The sequence below is a fragment of the Pecten maximus genome, chromosome 2 (genome assembly GCF_902652985.1).
Source record: "Pecten maximus chromosome 2, xPecMax1.1, whole genome shotgun sequence".
Taxonomy (NCBI): domain Eukaryota; kingdom Metazoa; phylum Mollusca; class Bivalvia; order Pectinida; family Pectinidae; genus Pecten; species Pecten maximus.
The window spans coordinates 17,697,579-17,713,597 of NC_047016.1; the positions used below are offsets into that span (position 1 = coordinate 17,697,579).

General features: G+C 37.4%; 1 protein-coding gene across 1 annotated transcript in view; it reads left to right on the plus strand.

Annotated features, from left to right (window-relative positions):
• Window positions 1-16,019, plus strand: part of LOC117319995 (KAT8 regulatory NSL complex subunit 1-like) — a 27,404-nt gene continuing 11,385 nt past the window's right edge. The window contains exons 1-2 of the mRNA XM_033874698.1: window positions 1-2,013; window positions 3,700-4,556. Coding sequence (XP_033730589.1) covers window positions 653-2,013; window positions 3,700-4,556 — 2,218 coding nt within the window. The 5' untranslated portion in view covers window positions 1-652. The remainder of the gene's footprint in view (window positions 2,014-3,699; window positions 4,557-16,019) is intronic.

Genomic DNA, 16,019 nt, shown 5'->3' on the forward strand with positions numbered 1-16,019 from the left:
AGCCCGCATTTTTCCTCTATGGAAGATTGAGCCCTATGAATATACACCTTATCCAACGCCATTACTGTGCTAGAAAGAATGGCAGGGCGTACTCCAATTTACTGCAGAAATTCATGGATTTTGGGACATGATCTACACTGAACAGCATATCAACAGAAAGAAGAGGATTTTTTACATCATTTCAGATATTGTGTTTGCACCAAGGACATAAAATGAATGCATAATAAGCGTCGGAAAATGATTCAGACATAACTTCATGCATGTGTGCTTAAGGGACGTGGCCAGATCACGTGGTCCGCTCCTTTTTGCTATTTAATTATTCGTTTCTCAGAGAAATGACAATATTTTTGTATTCGTGCATCTTTTCGAACTCCTATCTAACAATTGGATGTACATAATGGTGAAGTAGACACCGTTTGGAAGGAGACAACAGCTGATTTGCGGTTTGTTTTCATTTGCAAACTCGACAGGGAATTGACAAAAAAGTCACGTGCTCTGTGATTATATTAGGACAAGACGACAAGATTTGATAGTCACACTATATTTCTGTGTTTTTTGATAATGTTATTATAACTATTAATGTATTTCGTGAATGTCGTGATCGTTAGACACTGCCATATCCGATGGTAGACATCACGGGGAGGTCGCGTTTATGTCGGTCCCCCTTTCATTGAGAGTATGTTGTATGGCCGCTATGGCTCCCGCTCTTACGGAAGCGGCCACACAAGCTCGTATCAAACTCTCTGAATCCCCACCCCCAGCTCCACCTGAGCTGCCAACACCCATTCTAAACGGGAACGGATTGACCCATCACAAAGCAGAGAAGGTACCGACGGCATCGTCTGAACGCGAAAAGTTAAGCGCAACGTGCGCCAAAGGTAAACAAGGAAGAGGCATCGTGGGGTTCACCTCGCATTTGACCTTGCAACAATTACAACAGGCTCACAAACAGGGGTTACTCAAACCGGTTGGATGTAAACAAATAACCGCAGCGAACTTGAAACACTTGAAATTAGTTCAAAAATTACCCCAAATCTCCCAAGAACATTCTCTGTCTTTTTCTGTTTTAGAACAGAACAGCAATCAAATTGACGTTGATGAGAAAATGAACAAGACGAACTCTGTAAATGAGACAAAAAGCACAGGTAAACAAGGAGGATTGATAAGTCAAATAAAACGCGAAGATTTTCAAATTCCAGAAAAGCGTAATATCCCAAGCATCAAACAATCATTGAATGTGAAAGATTTTAGTTTGACTTTGGGTGAAGTAGCTCAGCATACTTCTAACAGTAAAAAAGAAACTGATTCTAAAACTCAACACACAGCACAAGTCAACAATTCAATAACTTCATCTGGATCTGATATGGTTGCTTCAATGGGGAACGGACCAGATGTCAGTGAAACGCCAATTAGCAAATCAAAGGAGCAGACAGAAACAGTCTGTGAATCAGGAGTTAAAAAACTAAAATTATCTGAACAAGTTGGTCGAAAGCAGCATGTGTTAGAAAGGCGCACACAGGCATTGCTTAGGAGGCTTCGTCGCATACAAGGAAATCATCTTGAAGGACACGTTCGAAATCAATTAAGTAGTTTTGTAAATTTTCAGAACAGTAACTTACAAACAGTTGCAAAGACCATTAAATCAAGCAATAGTAATAACAATGATCTAAAAACAGACTTGTTTCAGAGTGAAGATGTTAAGAGTTTGTCAACAGCAGCACTTGTTAATCTTGTTAGGAAGTTGCAGTCCTCAAACAACAACAACAAGACATCGCTACAGCGCCTTGTGAGTCAGACTAAAACCGAAAAGGATATTGTCTCACAAGGCGTCTTATCAATAGATGAGGAGACATGTACAGAGTCCAGCCGCGTTGCAGGACACCTAACTATGAACTTGAAGCATGCACAAAGTGCCATAGATTCTGATGCTACAGAAAGTAGTTCTGGAGGAGAGAGTTGTGATGAAGATGATATTTATTATGACAGAGATCCAAAGGCAACATTAAATCCCTTGTAAGTATACTTGTCCCATAATGCATCTCTCATTGAAACCAATGCAGATGTTCTTGAAAATGTATAATTGGGCTTCATAAAATCAAGGCTACTAACAGTTAAATAAGGATCTTTATCAGTGCAAATATATGACACCAGGTATACATTATTACTCTTCATATCCTGTAGTAAGCCCATGTCTTGAAATAAACCTTGTTCACCACCCATGCCTTGATAGCACACCTTGTATTGTATACATCCTGCAACGCATGTTTGAAATTAAGAAATTGCATAAATGTACCAGATTATAGTGATGATTAACTTCATGGCAAAAGGAAAAGGAACAAAACTGAATATAATTATTATTGTTAATATTGTGATGTAATTTATTCTAGTGTAAAATTAAAGGTTTTCGCCATTTGATTCCTTATAATATAACATGTATGCACTCATCACATGCCTGCATCTCTCGCATGGGGAGGCCGTCCTTACATGACTAGCGGTTGATAAGATGTAATCACTAACCATTACAAAACTAAACCAAACAATTGGACTTAAAAATCTTTCTGATTCTGATTATGCTTTTATTGATAAATCACTATTCAATATTGATTATACCACACAAATAAGAAGTAACCCTAAAATTTTCCAACGAACACAGAATTATCCAAGAGTTATCTATAGGTGAATTAAAGGAAAGGTTGAGCGTTTTGGTTATTTTCAAATATGGACAAAAATTTGATCGATATATATTATTCATGCGACAAAATGAGGTTTTGATTTGATTATCCAAATTGAAATGCATCAAGTTAATATTATAATATATAATTTTCTAATGTGTACTGTGATATTTTGTTATTTTATTTGTGGGAATTAATATCAATGGTTATACATACATTTACAGTTAGTTGAGTTTGTGCCCTTCCATGTTGTTGTTATTTTAATGTTTGAAAAAAAATTGTGCAGGACTGGATATTTTGATGGGAAAACGATCTGTATTCAATAGTGCTGCTTTGAAACTTACAATAAAAAATTACATGTATTGGGAAGGATCGTGGTTAAACAGGAAACCAGCAATATTTATGCTTATTTACAAAATTATTGCCATTTAACTGTGGAAAATATAAAGAAGTACAGTACAATACTGACTAGTATAAAAATGCCTTGCAGCTGTTCATGTGTATTGCATCAGTGTGTCAAGTGTGTCATGGCTATTTATAGCACATGAACATCGAGGCATTACTGTGTATGTGTAGTATTGATATTTGACTGTCAGTCTTTTTTTGTACCAAAATTCTTACAGAAACCTGTACCATATGAAATTATGAATCATAGTACCATAATAATAAATTAATATGAAAGATATTTTTTGATTTTTGGGAAACACATAGCTAGATATCGACTGGACAGGGCAAAAGTATAATCATTGCACACTATGTATGTATACTGGTACATGTGTATGGCCATATAATAATAGATACTAATTAGATAGATTGATATCAAGTTTGGCTAGAAACTTTGTCCTTAAATGACCCTGGCTGTTAATAGGACGTTAAACAAAAACAAACAAACAAACCTTTGAAAAACATGGCTAAATAATTAACAGTTAATAATCTGTATCTGACTGAGTGTGTAGTTTTATTTTAGTGATGGTTACATTGCTAAATCACTTAAATTTCTAATGAATGGAACTATGCATTATTGTAGGCATCGTAGAGCAGAGTGGAAATGGGCAACAGATCGTGCAGCAGTGGCATCAAGATGGACATGGCTTCAAGCACAAGTGTCAGACTTAGAATACCGTATTCGACAGCAAAGTGAAATTTTTAAACAGATACGACATACAAAGGGAAGTGTGATACTTGGTGAGGCTCCTTCTCCAGAAGATTTGAGTATCAGACTTAAACAAGCAAGGGCAGCAGATTCCAAATTGTCCCCACTGGATGCTAAAATTGCCAATTTGCAAAAGAAAAATGAAGCCTCGCCATGCAACATCTCAACTTTGCTCATGAATGTGAATGTGCAGGCGACTAAATTGACCAAGTCTTTAGGAAATTGTCTGTCACCTGCACAGGGGGTTAGCAATAGTAATAATTTAGGGGACAATAACAAATTAAGAGGACAGCAAAATCATAGTGCAAAGCCTCTGAATGGCATGATAGGGCAATCTCATGAACACGGTTCATCAGAAACATCCTCTGATGCTCCAAGTACGCCGCATACACAAGTAGCTATAGGACCAGCAGGGGATAGTGTTGCATCAACACCTGAGAACCCAACATCACCATTCCCACCCGATATGACTTGTCAGGCGGCCAGGTGTCGGCCTGTTCGAAGCTATCGGAAACGGAAGCTTCTTTGGACATCAGGCCTGCACCAACGTAGTCGAAAGGCGGCACGGTTATCAACTGTCCGATGTGAATGTTATCCTCCAAAATCGTCGTGTCCTATGTGTGGTGGGAGGTATAACAATACCCAGAGCGTCAACCCTGACAACATGCCAATTCAGGAGCGTGTATCCATTCTCGACCCTGCATTTCATCCCGTTTTGTCTTTCACACAAGGTAATATCAGCAATGTGATTTTTATGTGCTGTGATGATTTTGTTTTATTTTATCTTTGGAAGGGCTTTATATTTTGGAATTTCTTACCGAAAACCTGGGATTTAATAAGTATGTATGCAGGAATTACATATTTGTTTGGATTTGTAAATGCTTGTTAATGGGTAGAAGTACAAGTAAATCAATTATCATAATAATGAAATGAGTATTTTCATATTCCATCCTAAAGCAAGATAACTTGATGTTGCTTATATACATACTATTCATTAAAGATTACGCATTCTGGAGTCTAGAGTAGACAGTATGTTGAGGAGATCAATAATGGCGAATATGCACAGGGGCATTTACAAATGTGTGTGTATATATATATGTGAGGTTTACTGTCTATTGATAGTAGTCCAGCTATATATACCTATAGATCTGCAGACTACATATGTCCTAATAGCCATGCATGTTTAAACCATCTACGTGTAGTTTTACTAGAAATATTAGTCTGGATATTTTAGCATCCTATAGAATTCTTAATATTTACATTCAATTACAATTCTTGGTAATAAAGTTTGTGAAAAATATAGCAATGTTGAGTCAGAAATATAGACAAATTTTGACTTTAGAGTATACTCCAAAGTCCAATAGACTTGTTATATTTAAGGATCCATCACATTTAACCTATACTGTGTCTGTAAAGAGCATTGCCAATCTTCGGAGGAGGTATGACTATGATCGAAATCTGTCTGGGTCATACAAGGGTGAGAACCAGATGTGGGGGTTCATGGGGAGCAAAGTTATACACAAGGCAAGGTCATTAGATTATAATATCATCCTGCATGGTCATCCATCCATCCGTGTCTTTCAGATCAGTTTGATTGATTTTTCACTGGTCTATTTTTTTTCTGCCTGAGATAGAAATAGCTAGACAAATTGCACCTAGGCTGTGGTGATGCCTGGCCACATATGGGTCCCTAAGCAGTTCTAAAGTGCTTTGTGTTGACATCAAAGGGCTGTTATATATATACAGTAAATATAGTCTACTAATGATGGGTATATCTTGATATTTATATATCTTGTCTGCATCTATATCTTATAATTAACAGAGTATTCTCTACTAAGATTCCAATACACTATGTTAACTTCTCCATTTGCTCTGTAATATATCTAGTAAAGTGGAGTAGATACTACTAATGCACCTTCTGACTCGAGTACTAAATAAATTCCCAGCAAACAATACTGAAAGAAATTTTATTGTTTGTGTTGTAGACTCCTTTTTAGCCCACCATCATCAGATGGTGGGCTATTCAAATCGGCCTGCGTCTGTGGTCCTTCCGTCCATAAACAATTCTTGTTGTCGCTATTTCTCAGAAAGTACTGCAGGGATCTTTCTCAAATTTCATTTATAGGTTGCCCTTGGTCCCTAGCTATGCATATTGCATTTTGGGACCAGTCGGAAAACAACATGGCCGACAGGCAGCCATCTTGGATTTTGACAATTGAAGTTTGTTATCGCTATTTCTCAGAAAGTACTGAAGGGATCTTTCTCAAATTTCATATGTCAATTCACCTTGGTGCTTAGTTATGCATATTGCATATTGAGACTAATCGGAAAACAACATGGCTGAAAGGCAGCCATCTTGGATTTTGACAATTGAAGTTTGTTATCGCTATTTCTCAGAAAGAACTGAAGGGATCTTTCTCAAATTTCATATGTAGGTTGCCCTTGGTCCCTAGTTATGCATATTGCATTTTGGAACCAGTCGGAGAACAACATGGCCGACAGGCACTCAGGCAGCCATCTTGGATTTTGACAATTGAAGTTTGTTATTGCTATTTTACAGAAGGTACTGGAGGGATCTTTCTCAAATTTCATATGTAGGTTCCCCTTGGTGCCTAGTTATGCGTATTGCATTTTGGGACCAATCTGAAAACAACATGGCCAACAGACAGCCATTATCGCTAAATTTCAGATTTCATATATGGGTTTCCCTTTTTTGAAAAGTACTGGAGGGATGTTTCTCAATTTACACAGATTAGTAAGAGGAAGGGAAAAATAGAGAAAAGATCAATCTGACATGGAACCTATAAAGATCATTCAATGGTGGGCGCCAAGATCCCTCTGGGATCTCTTGTTCTTCTTGTTCTTTAAATCCAAAATCTGATCCAAAGTAGTAAAAAGAATGTCACATTTTTTCTTTTATGAGTTTCTTGTAAGTTGTATACGTAGTTAATAAAGATTTGATTGAAATCCAATGTTCTAGGAATACGTAACCATTGGTCAAGGATCAAAGTCAAAATTATCATCTTTTATCTGGTAAATAATTAAAACGAGTCTAGCAAGCAAATTGCTGAAAGGTGCATGGTACAGTAGATTATGAAATTTCATCCTGCTAATTTTGTACATATCTTCATATTGTACTCTGTTTAATTTGGAACCCTTTTTTTCCTACTTGGTTATAATGCATTTATGGCTCCAGATCTAGAGATAATTCAGTTGATATTCATTTAGTAGGTAACGTAGAAAAGTATTTGAGTTTTTGGTTCACAAAATTTGGACAAAGGAATTGAATATAGTATATATACTAGTAGTCACTTGTATTCTTGACAGGAATGAAACTGCGTCGTATTGCCTTTCTATGAGTTTATAAATTAATAATTCCTATCCCATGAGGAATTGATGATTTTGAAGGAAGGAAGCATTGGTCCACATTATTTGTAGACAAAGGATGTACTACAGTGTTACAGAGGTTAACTTACAAGTGTGAATTGTACAGTGCATGTGCAGAATCATGTATTGAGGCTGCCAAGGTGACGTGTGTATGCATGGTATCTAATTAGGATCAATACATTACCTAAAGGAAGTACTCCTGTTTTATACCAAGGTGATAGCTAGTATAGTGTGCAAGTTAGAATCAATATACACAAAGGACAAACCCATGTTCAGTATCAAGAGTACTAGTGTATTTTGGTTGTAGAGAGAATTTGAATGATGAGATGACCGATATTTAGCACTAAAGATGTGAAGTTGTACCTGGTCTTGTTATAGTTAATTAGCTGATTATAAATTAGGATTAATGAGGTTATACTCCAAGGACATCCCCTGTGTTTATTGTTTTGTATTTGTACATACCGGGTATATATAACATGTGGTGTGATTGTGTAGAATGGTTATGAAAAAATTTAGGATCAGTTCTCAAAAGTCAGATGATCATGTTATGGTGATGGTGTACTGCATGTTATTGGACATGGTTACAAAGGCAAAGCCATGCGTATATATCACAATGCAAGGTACATTGTGAACATTAATTGGTAATGACTGGATATCTTGTGTCAAAAAAATGAGTACGTCATGTTCATGGCTAGTGTATGGTTAGGAGAGAGCAGTTAGAAAACAAGGCTAATTTCCTGTTTCTGAAATGAAAACGTTCCATAATCTGACAGCAAATTTATTAATTACTACTAGAATATTGGTTGCAGAATACAATACTGTTATGGGTTTGTTGGTTGGATTGTGTGCATGCTGTTTCAAAAGTATCAAACAAATAGAATCATCTTTTCAGAAACCCCACCAGTCCACCCATTTGTATATCAATATACATTATTGGTGTAAGGAAATGGGATTTACCCCAATTCAACCATTCATCAAATTTTATACAAGTGCCTTCCATCCCTCCTACTAGGGATGTTGCGGTTAACCGAAAGTACGGTGAATCACGTTCAGGACGTGACGGTTCGGTTCGGTTGGCTTTTTCTGACTTTCGATTCGGTCCTGAATAAGAAGTTCGTAATCATTGGCACATCGCAGCAGTGTACTAAAGGCGTGTTCTGATTGCGTTTAAACGATAGCGGAACACGCCTTTGTCTACACGCAGCATCAATAACAGCAGTGAAAACAGCGACTTGATTATTTAGGATTGATTAGTTACGACACCATGGCATCATTGCCGCCAAACTTAAATCTGGCGTGTGGGAGACTTTTGATTTTCTTATGAATGATGGTGTGTAAGATAAAGCGAAAACCTTGTGATGAGGTATTTTATATTATTGTTTTATTTTTCAATTCGTTAATTTACATATTAAATATATATGCAAGTGTTAAATGGGTGTTTTTGTCGTTCCTATATGATGGCAACTCCAGTTAATGGCAATTTAACAAATTGCCTTGAACAGAACCGAAATAACCGAAATTCGAATGGAAAAAAAGAATACAGAACCAAACCGAACCGTGACATCCCTAGCCTACCGCCTACACAGATAATTCTTGAATAGCCCTTTAGATTTCAACTTCAAGCTTTATTTTATATTACCTCGGGTTGAAGTTATCTAATATCGATTAACCCACTTAGGTATTTTTGAATGTTTTAATAAAGTTTTGTTGTTCTTGATCCTAATATATGTAATTATGGATGAAAATAGAGTTGATAGACAACCATGTACATGTGTTGCCATTGTATACTATACAGTATTACTATACATGAATCAATAATATGACACACTGGGGTTCCATGAATGATTTAAAGATGTTCTTTTAGGATAAGTAATACAATTCATGCAAAATTTAAAGGCAGAGATCTACAAAAATGTTTACTTTATAAAACCAGAAAAGGCTGATCATAAATTGTATATATATATTATAATGGGAACTGGCATCATATATATATGTTGTGGTGTGTACATGTGTACGTACTTGCTATATGTATATATATTCATCCAACACTGTAGGGTAACGGGTAGCTATGCTAATTGCTGATGGTTACTTAGTACTATAATTGGACAATGATAATGGACAGACAGCTGATACTAGTCTTGCATTGATTTTGTAATCTGCAGAATTCCCAGCCTAGTTCCTTTAACCCTTTGCCACATGTAAGCGCCTCTGGACGCCTTTACCCCTTGCCACATGTAAGCGCTTCCTGACGCCTCTGCATTATCTCCATGTAAGCGCTTCTCGACGCCTCTACGTTATCTCAATGTAAGCGCCTCTCGACGCCATGCCGGTTCGGTAAACTTAGACATGGAAAATCCTGTGATTGAGAGCGACATCTATCTGGAAATCCCCGATACTATTTTAAGAAGATATCCTTGCATCGACCAATCAGATTTGTACACGTCATTCATACGAAAGTTTTTGAATAAATTAACCTAGAAAGTGTGAGTCATGAGTGTAGAAAAGTGTCACAACAACCGGAGTGATGGCGTCTGTCGCTACAATATTGCGTGACATATTTGAGGACGATGATGAGGATTTAGAATTTGATGGCTTCGGGCCCGAAGTCATCGAGTCTGATATTGACTTAAACGATGTTCTTAATGAACTGTCAACTGACGACGAGTCAGAGAATGAGGATGAACCGAGACCAGATGTACTGCCGCCATTAGGTAGGCCTAATGTTGACGATCCTGAATGGTCGCGAGATTTTTCCCCCATCACTGTTAATGCTTTTGTTAGGGAAACGGGACCTATACTACCAGAAAACTTCGATGTTAATTCTGCAAGTCCCATTGACTATTTCCATATATTCTTCAATGAAAATCAGTTTTCTGCCATCGCTAGGCACACAAACAACTACGCTCGCTGGCGTTTAGAAACCGAAAATAGAGTTGACCCAAAAGTGTCGGATACCAATTCGGCCGAAATAAAAGCGTTTATCGGCATAAACGTACTGATGGGTATACAATATATGCCAGAAACGGACATGTATTGGTCAAGTGACGATTACCTAGGAAATATTGGAGTAAAAAATGTCATGCCATGCAATAGATTCCAAAAACTTTCACAGTATTTTCATGTATCAGACATGTACAGGGAAAATGAACCAGTTCGTGGTCATGAAAATTATGACAAATTGTATAAAGTCAGAGTGACAATTGACCATGTCTCAAAAACTTTTCTGGACAGATACAGACATTCATGTAATATTTCTGTGGATGAAGCCATGGTGAAGTACACTGGTCGATTGTCATTTCGTCAATACATGCCCGCTAAACCCATCAAGCGCGGTATTAAGATTTGGATGCGGTGTGATGCTGAAACTGCTTACCTCTCTCGCTTTCAGATATATTTGGGGGAAAAAGAGGGTGGTGTGGAACATGGCCTTGGATATAATGTAGTCACAAGCTTGTGTGATGACATACATTACCACAATCACCATGTCTACTTTGACAATTATATCACTGGATTTACATGATCATGGCATATATGCATGTGGTACTTGTCGTTCTAATCGTTCTGGGTTTCCAAAAGAATTTAAGAAACCGGGAAAAATTAACAGGGGGAAATACAAAGTTTTGCAAAAGGGTGAGTCAAATTTGGTAGCCACAGTTTGGAAGGACAAAAAGCCTGTCTTCAACTTGTCTACCCTCAGTGATCCTGAAGGGGAAGTTAGGGCAGCGCGTCGAGTTGGTGCAAATGTCCTGGATCTTCCACAGCCTCTGACCGTGTATTCTTACAATAAATACATGGGTGGTGTTGATCGGCATGACCAGTTGAGAATGGCGTATGATGTTGGCCGGGCATCGAAGAGATGGTGGCGATATATCTTTTGGTTCTTGGTCAATTGTGCTATTGTCAACTCGTTTATTGTCTACAAAATGGTGTCAAAGCGCCGGACCAAAAGGAAAAGATATCGCCACCTTGACTTTAGGAATGAGTTGGTCAGGGACCTGATAGGTGGTTACACAACCCGCAAACGCCAATCTCAACAAATGGATAACCCAGGCATTGTCCTGCAAGAAAATGTAGGTGGTCACATAAATTCCCGTCTTCCTGGCCCTAAACGCAGATGTCGTTTTCATCTTACTGCCCACAAGCAAAGAAAAGAAACTGTTTATGGATGTGTAGTGTGTGGTGTCCACCTCTGTAAAGATGGGTGCCACAATCAGTTCCATGTTCAGTAACATTTCAGTAACATTTCAAATTCAGAAACACTTTGTCGCAACATTGGATATAGGCTAGCGCTTAAGCCTGAACTATTGATTCAGTTTGTTTCATTTGGGATTTAATGTTTAATCATTTCATGTGCATTATTTCATTGAATTTTAAACTGTTTATGGATGTGTAGTGTGTGGTGTCCACCTCTGTAAAGATGGGTTCCATAATCAGTTCTGTGTTTGAAGTAACATATTCAGAGACACATTCTTTTCGCGACATCGGATATAGGCTGAAGCCTGAACTGTTGAAAACTTTGGATATCCAATCTGTTTCATTTTGGAGTTAACATTGAATCATTTCATGTACAGGAATTCATTGAATTATAAATTACATTGCCAAAATATTTTGAAATTTGTCTATTCTGTTCATATACAGCTGATTTCATGATTATGTATTGTTGGTTTTATGAAGAAAAGAGCACATAATTAAAATCTAAGAAATTCTTAACATAATTGTAACTTACCAAAAATGTCTAAAACAACTATTTCACTTTCAAAATTAGGTTTAGAAAAATTATTCAAAACAAAGCTTAATTTCTCAAAAACTGCCATTGAGATGGTGTATGTACATTTCAGTCAGCGCAATAATGTTGCATTGCAACAATGTATCTTTGCACCATCAGCACAGAGTGCTGAAGTGTTATAACCTGCATGTGGCAAAGGGTTAACTGGACATGATTAGTTTCCAGCTCCAGCATTGTTAGCTCACCTGCCCGAAGGGCAAGTGAGCTTATGCCGTGGTGCGGCGTCCGTCGTCCGTCCGTCCGTCCGGCCGTCCATCCGTCCGTCCGTCCGGCGTCAACTTTTCATTTAAACAACGTCTTCTCAATAACCGAGAGGCCCAGGGACTTGATATTGGGCCTGTAGCATGCTGGGATGAAGGGCTACCAAGTTTGTTCAAATAAATGACCTTGACCTTCATTCAAGGTCACGTGGGTCAAGAAGGCTATAATCTTCCAGCGACTTCTTCTCAATAACCAAGAGGCCCAGGGACTTGATATTGGGCCTGTAGCATGCTGGGATGAAGGGCTACCAAGTTTGTTCAAATAAATGACCTTGACCTTCATTCAAGGTCACATGGGTCAAATAGGCTATAATCTTTAAACGACTTCTTCCCAATATCCAAGATGCCCAGGGACTTGATATTGGGCCTGTAGCATGCTGGGGTGAAGGGCTACCAAGTTTATTCAAATAAATGACCTTGACCTTCATTCAAGGTCACACGGGTCAAATAGCCAATAATCTTCAAACTAATTCTTCTCAATAACCAAGATGCCCAGGGACTTGATATTGGGCCTGTAGCATGCTGGGATGAAGGGCTACCAAGTTTGTTCAAATAAATGACCTTGACCTTCATTCAAGGTCACATGGGTCAAATAGGCTATACTATTCAAACAACTTCTTTTCAATATCCAAGAGGCCCAGGGACTTGATATTGGGCCTGTAGCATGCTGGGGTGAAGGGCTACCAAGTTTGTTCAAATAAATGACATTGACCTTCATTCAAGGTCACATGGGTCAAGAAGGCTATAATCTTCCAGCGACTTCTTCTCAATATCCAAGAGGCCCAGGGACTTGATATTAGGTCTGTAGCATGCTGGGTGAAGGGCTACCAAGTTTGTTCAAATAAATGACCTTGACCTTCATTCAAGGTCACATGGGTCAAATAGGCTATAATCTTCAAACAACTTCTTCTCAATAACAAAGAGGCACAGGGACTTGATATTAGGCCTGTAGCATGCTGGTGTGAAGTGCTACCATGTTTGCTCAAATAAATTACCTTGACCTACATTCATTCAAGGTCACATGGGTCAAATAGCCTATAATCTTCAAACGACTTCTTCTCAATAACCAAGGAGTGTAGGGACTTGATATTAAGTCTGTAGCATGCTGGGGTGAAGGGCTACCAAGTTTGTTCAAATAAATGACCTTGCGTTGACCTTCATTCAAGGTCGCATGGGTCAAATAGGTTAAAATCTACCAACTTCTTCCCAATAACCAAGATGCCCAGGGACTTGATATTCGGCCTGTAGCATGCTGGAGTGAAGGGCTACCAAGTTTGTTCAAATAAATTACCTTGACCTACATTCATGGTCACAGGGGTGAAATCGGCTTAAATGTGTAAACAATAATTTTACGATAGCCAAGAGTCTCTAAAATCTGATATTATACTGGAATGAAGGACTAGAGCATTTATTAATATGAATAAACCCAGCATACACTGATATTTGAATAAAGAGGTAATCAGCATAGTATGTGTAGAAATGACCTCAATCAACTTCAAAGTTGTGGTAGAGCCAGGTGAGCGATACAGGCCCATTGGGCCTCTTGTTAGGGACTTCGCTGACTTGCCGTATTTAATTACATACATGTATATGTATACTGATCATTTAACATACTGCCACCAATGAAGCATGACGTTTAGTGGATATAACACATGATATTCTTAGAACTGCATAAATTTTATCAAATATAGGTTATTTTTATATCACTGATAAATCTGGAGTAGACCTATATGCCCTCTTAGGGGATTTGGGGGCATGTCCTTACAGGCCCTAACCCCAATACTGGGGAAAAAAATGAATTCTAGATGCAGTTTGCTGTGTTCTAGTTGATTCTAAGCATACTAATATTAGATATTGCACCTAATGGTGTTATAAAAAAGTTTTGAAAATAAGATTGTTCAAGTAAATGAAGGAAGCTTAAGCTGGACATCATAAGTTTAGCTGAATATTTTGGCAGCTCACAAAGCTGCTGGTCTAGACATTCTGTGGCAGCCCGACCAGATTCAAGGCAGCCCAGGACTGCCAGGCTACTGTTGTTAGTGTCGTTGATCCCTGGTGTCTTTGCAAATGTATGTTTAATATATATGTGCACATTGATGACAAAAGCCAAAAGTAACCTTCTGTCTAATGTAGGTCTTATTTGTACACCTGGTAGCTATAGTGGTACATGTTTACAATGCCAATGTTTTTGTCTGGTGTACATGTATGCATGAGTGATCTCTGGGAAATTTAGTTTGTTTGGTTGCATTTGTTGTATCCGGTAATTATATAACATACACCCTCAGATTGGACAGGTATTATAATAACGCTATATCATTCATGTGCATGTATTGTATATAGGTATAAGTCGCATCATAGCAGTAACTTTTATAAATCACAGCAGAGGCAAATCTTGTTCAAACTGATTAGCTTAAGTTGATGCTGATTTTAGATTTTATTTATCTGGGGCTTTGCTTTGGAAAAAAAAAAGGAATTTTGATATATGTTTTGTTCAATATGTTTGATTATTTTGGACTATTAGTATACTAATGTGTCATTGGGGTCAGTTTTCATATATTGGACCCATTACTGTTTAGAAAATGCACATATTTATAGGCCAGGAATTAAGGACACAAATGAATCATTGTATTTCATTGATCAATGTTATTCAAATGTCCCATCATGCCATGAAAATGATGCATTGTTTCAAAAATAAAAGGCAGGTTGATCATAAATTGTGTAGCACAACAAACACTTATGTGACCTAGATTTGTTTTTCCCAATATATATATATATGTGTATACTATTCAGCATAGATAGATGCTTGTATCATCACTATGATGAAATATTTTTTTCAGTATTTTGAAATAAGATTAATTAAAGGAACTGATAAAACTTTGAAGTGTACATGTTAAACAGATAAATAAAGATGAGATGTCTACAGTATATTACTATCTAATTGTGTAAGGCCTGCGGTTGAATAAAAGGGCATACAGGAAATATAGCCTTGTGTATAAATCTGCTGGACGATTTCCTCTTTTCCGACCGCTATCATAACTTTTTAACAAAGGCAAGACTATTCCAGTGTGTAGTTCAGGGTCGATGAGTTTTCTGGTCTGGATGAATCATGGAGTTAAAAGGCCATGGATACATGTCGACAAATACTTGCAGTGCATGTATGCTATTCTAGTTCATTATTATTCATTAAATTGTACTGTAACAAATGTCTAAATGTTGGTATGTCTAGGGTACACATCTAGATAGGATTACATATATAGCTTTGAAAGATCTAGATAGATAAAGAAATATAATATGGATCCATTTGATCATTCACTTTGCTCTGGCACTTTGAATTGATTGAAGGTATTGGATGAAATGATTGAAGGAACTATAGAACCAGGCTATACAATGTAAAGTGATGTAGTGTATTACACATGTAGAGTGTAAGAGTACTATATACTGTACACATGTATTATTGGTCATGGTAGAGTGAAGCCATGAGCTTGAGCCTACCATATGACATTGTATTGACAATGTCTATGTATTCAGTTTCATTCTATGGCCTTGTGTAATGAGACCTAGCAAGCCTGTTGCTGTGCATTGAATCATAAATGTAGGACAAAGTTGTATAAACATGTAAAAAACAATTTCCAAGTTTCATATAAAAACCGTATGCATGTGTGATTCAGGAAAACAAGTTTTCTTTAAATAGATTTGGCTTTGTCATTTAATCCTGTTTAAGCTTGGCTATGTGAAAAAAGTTAATGGGTAGTTGAATAATT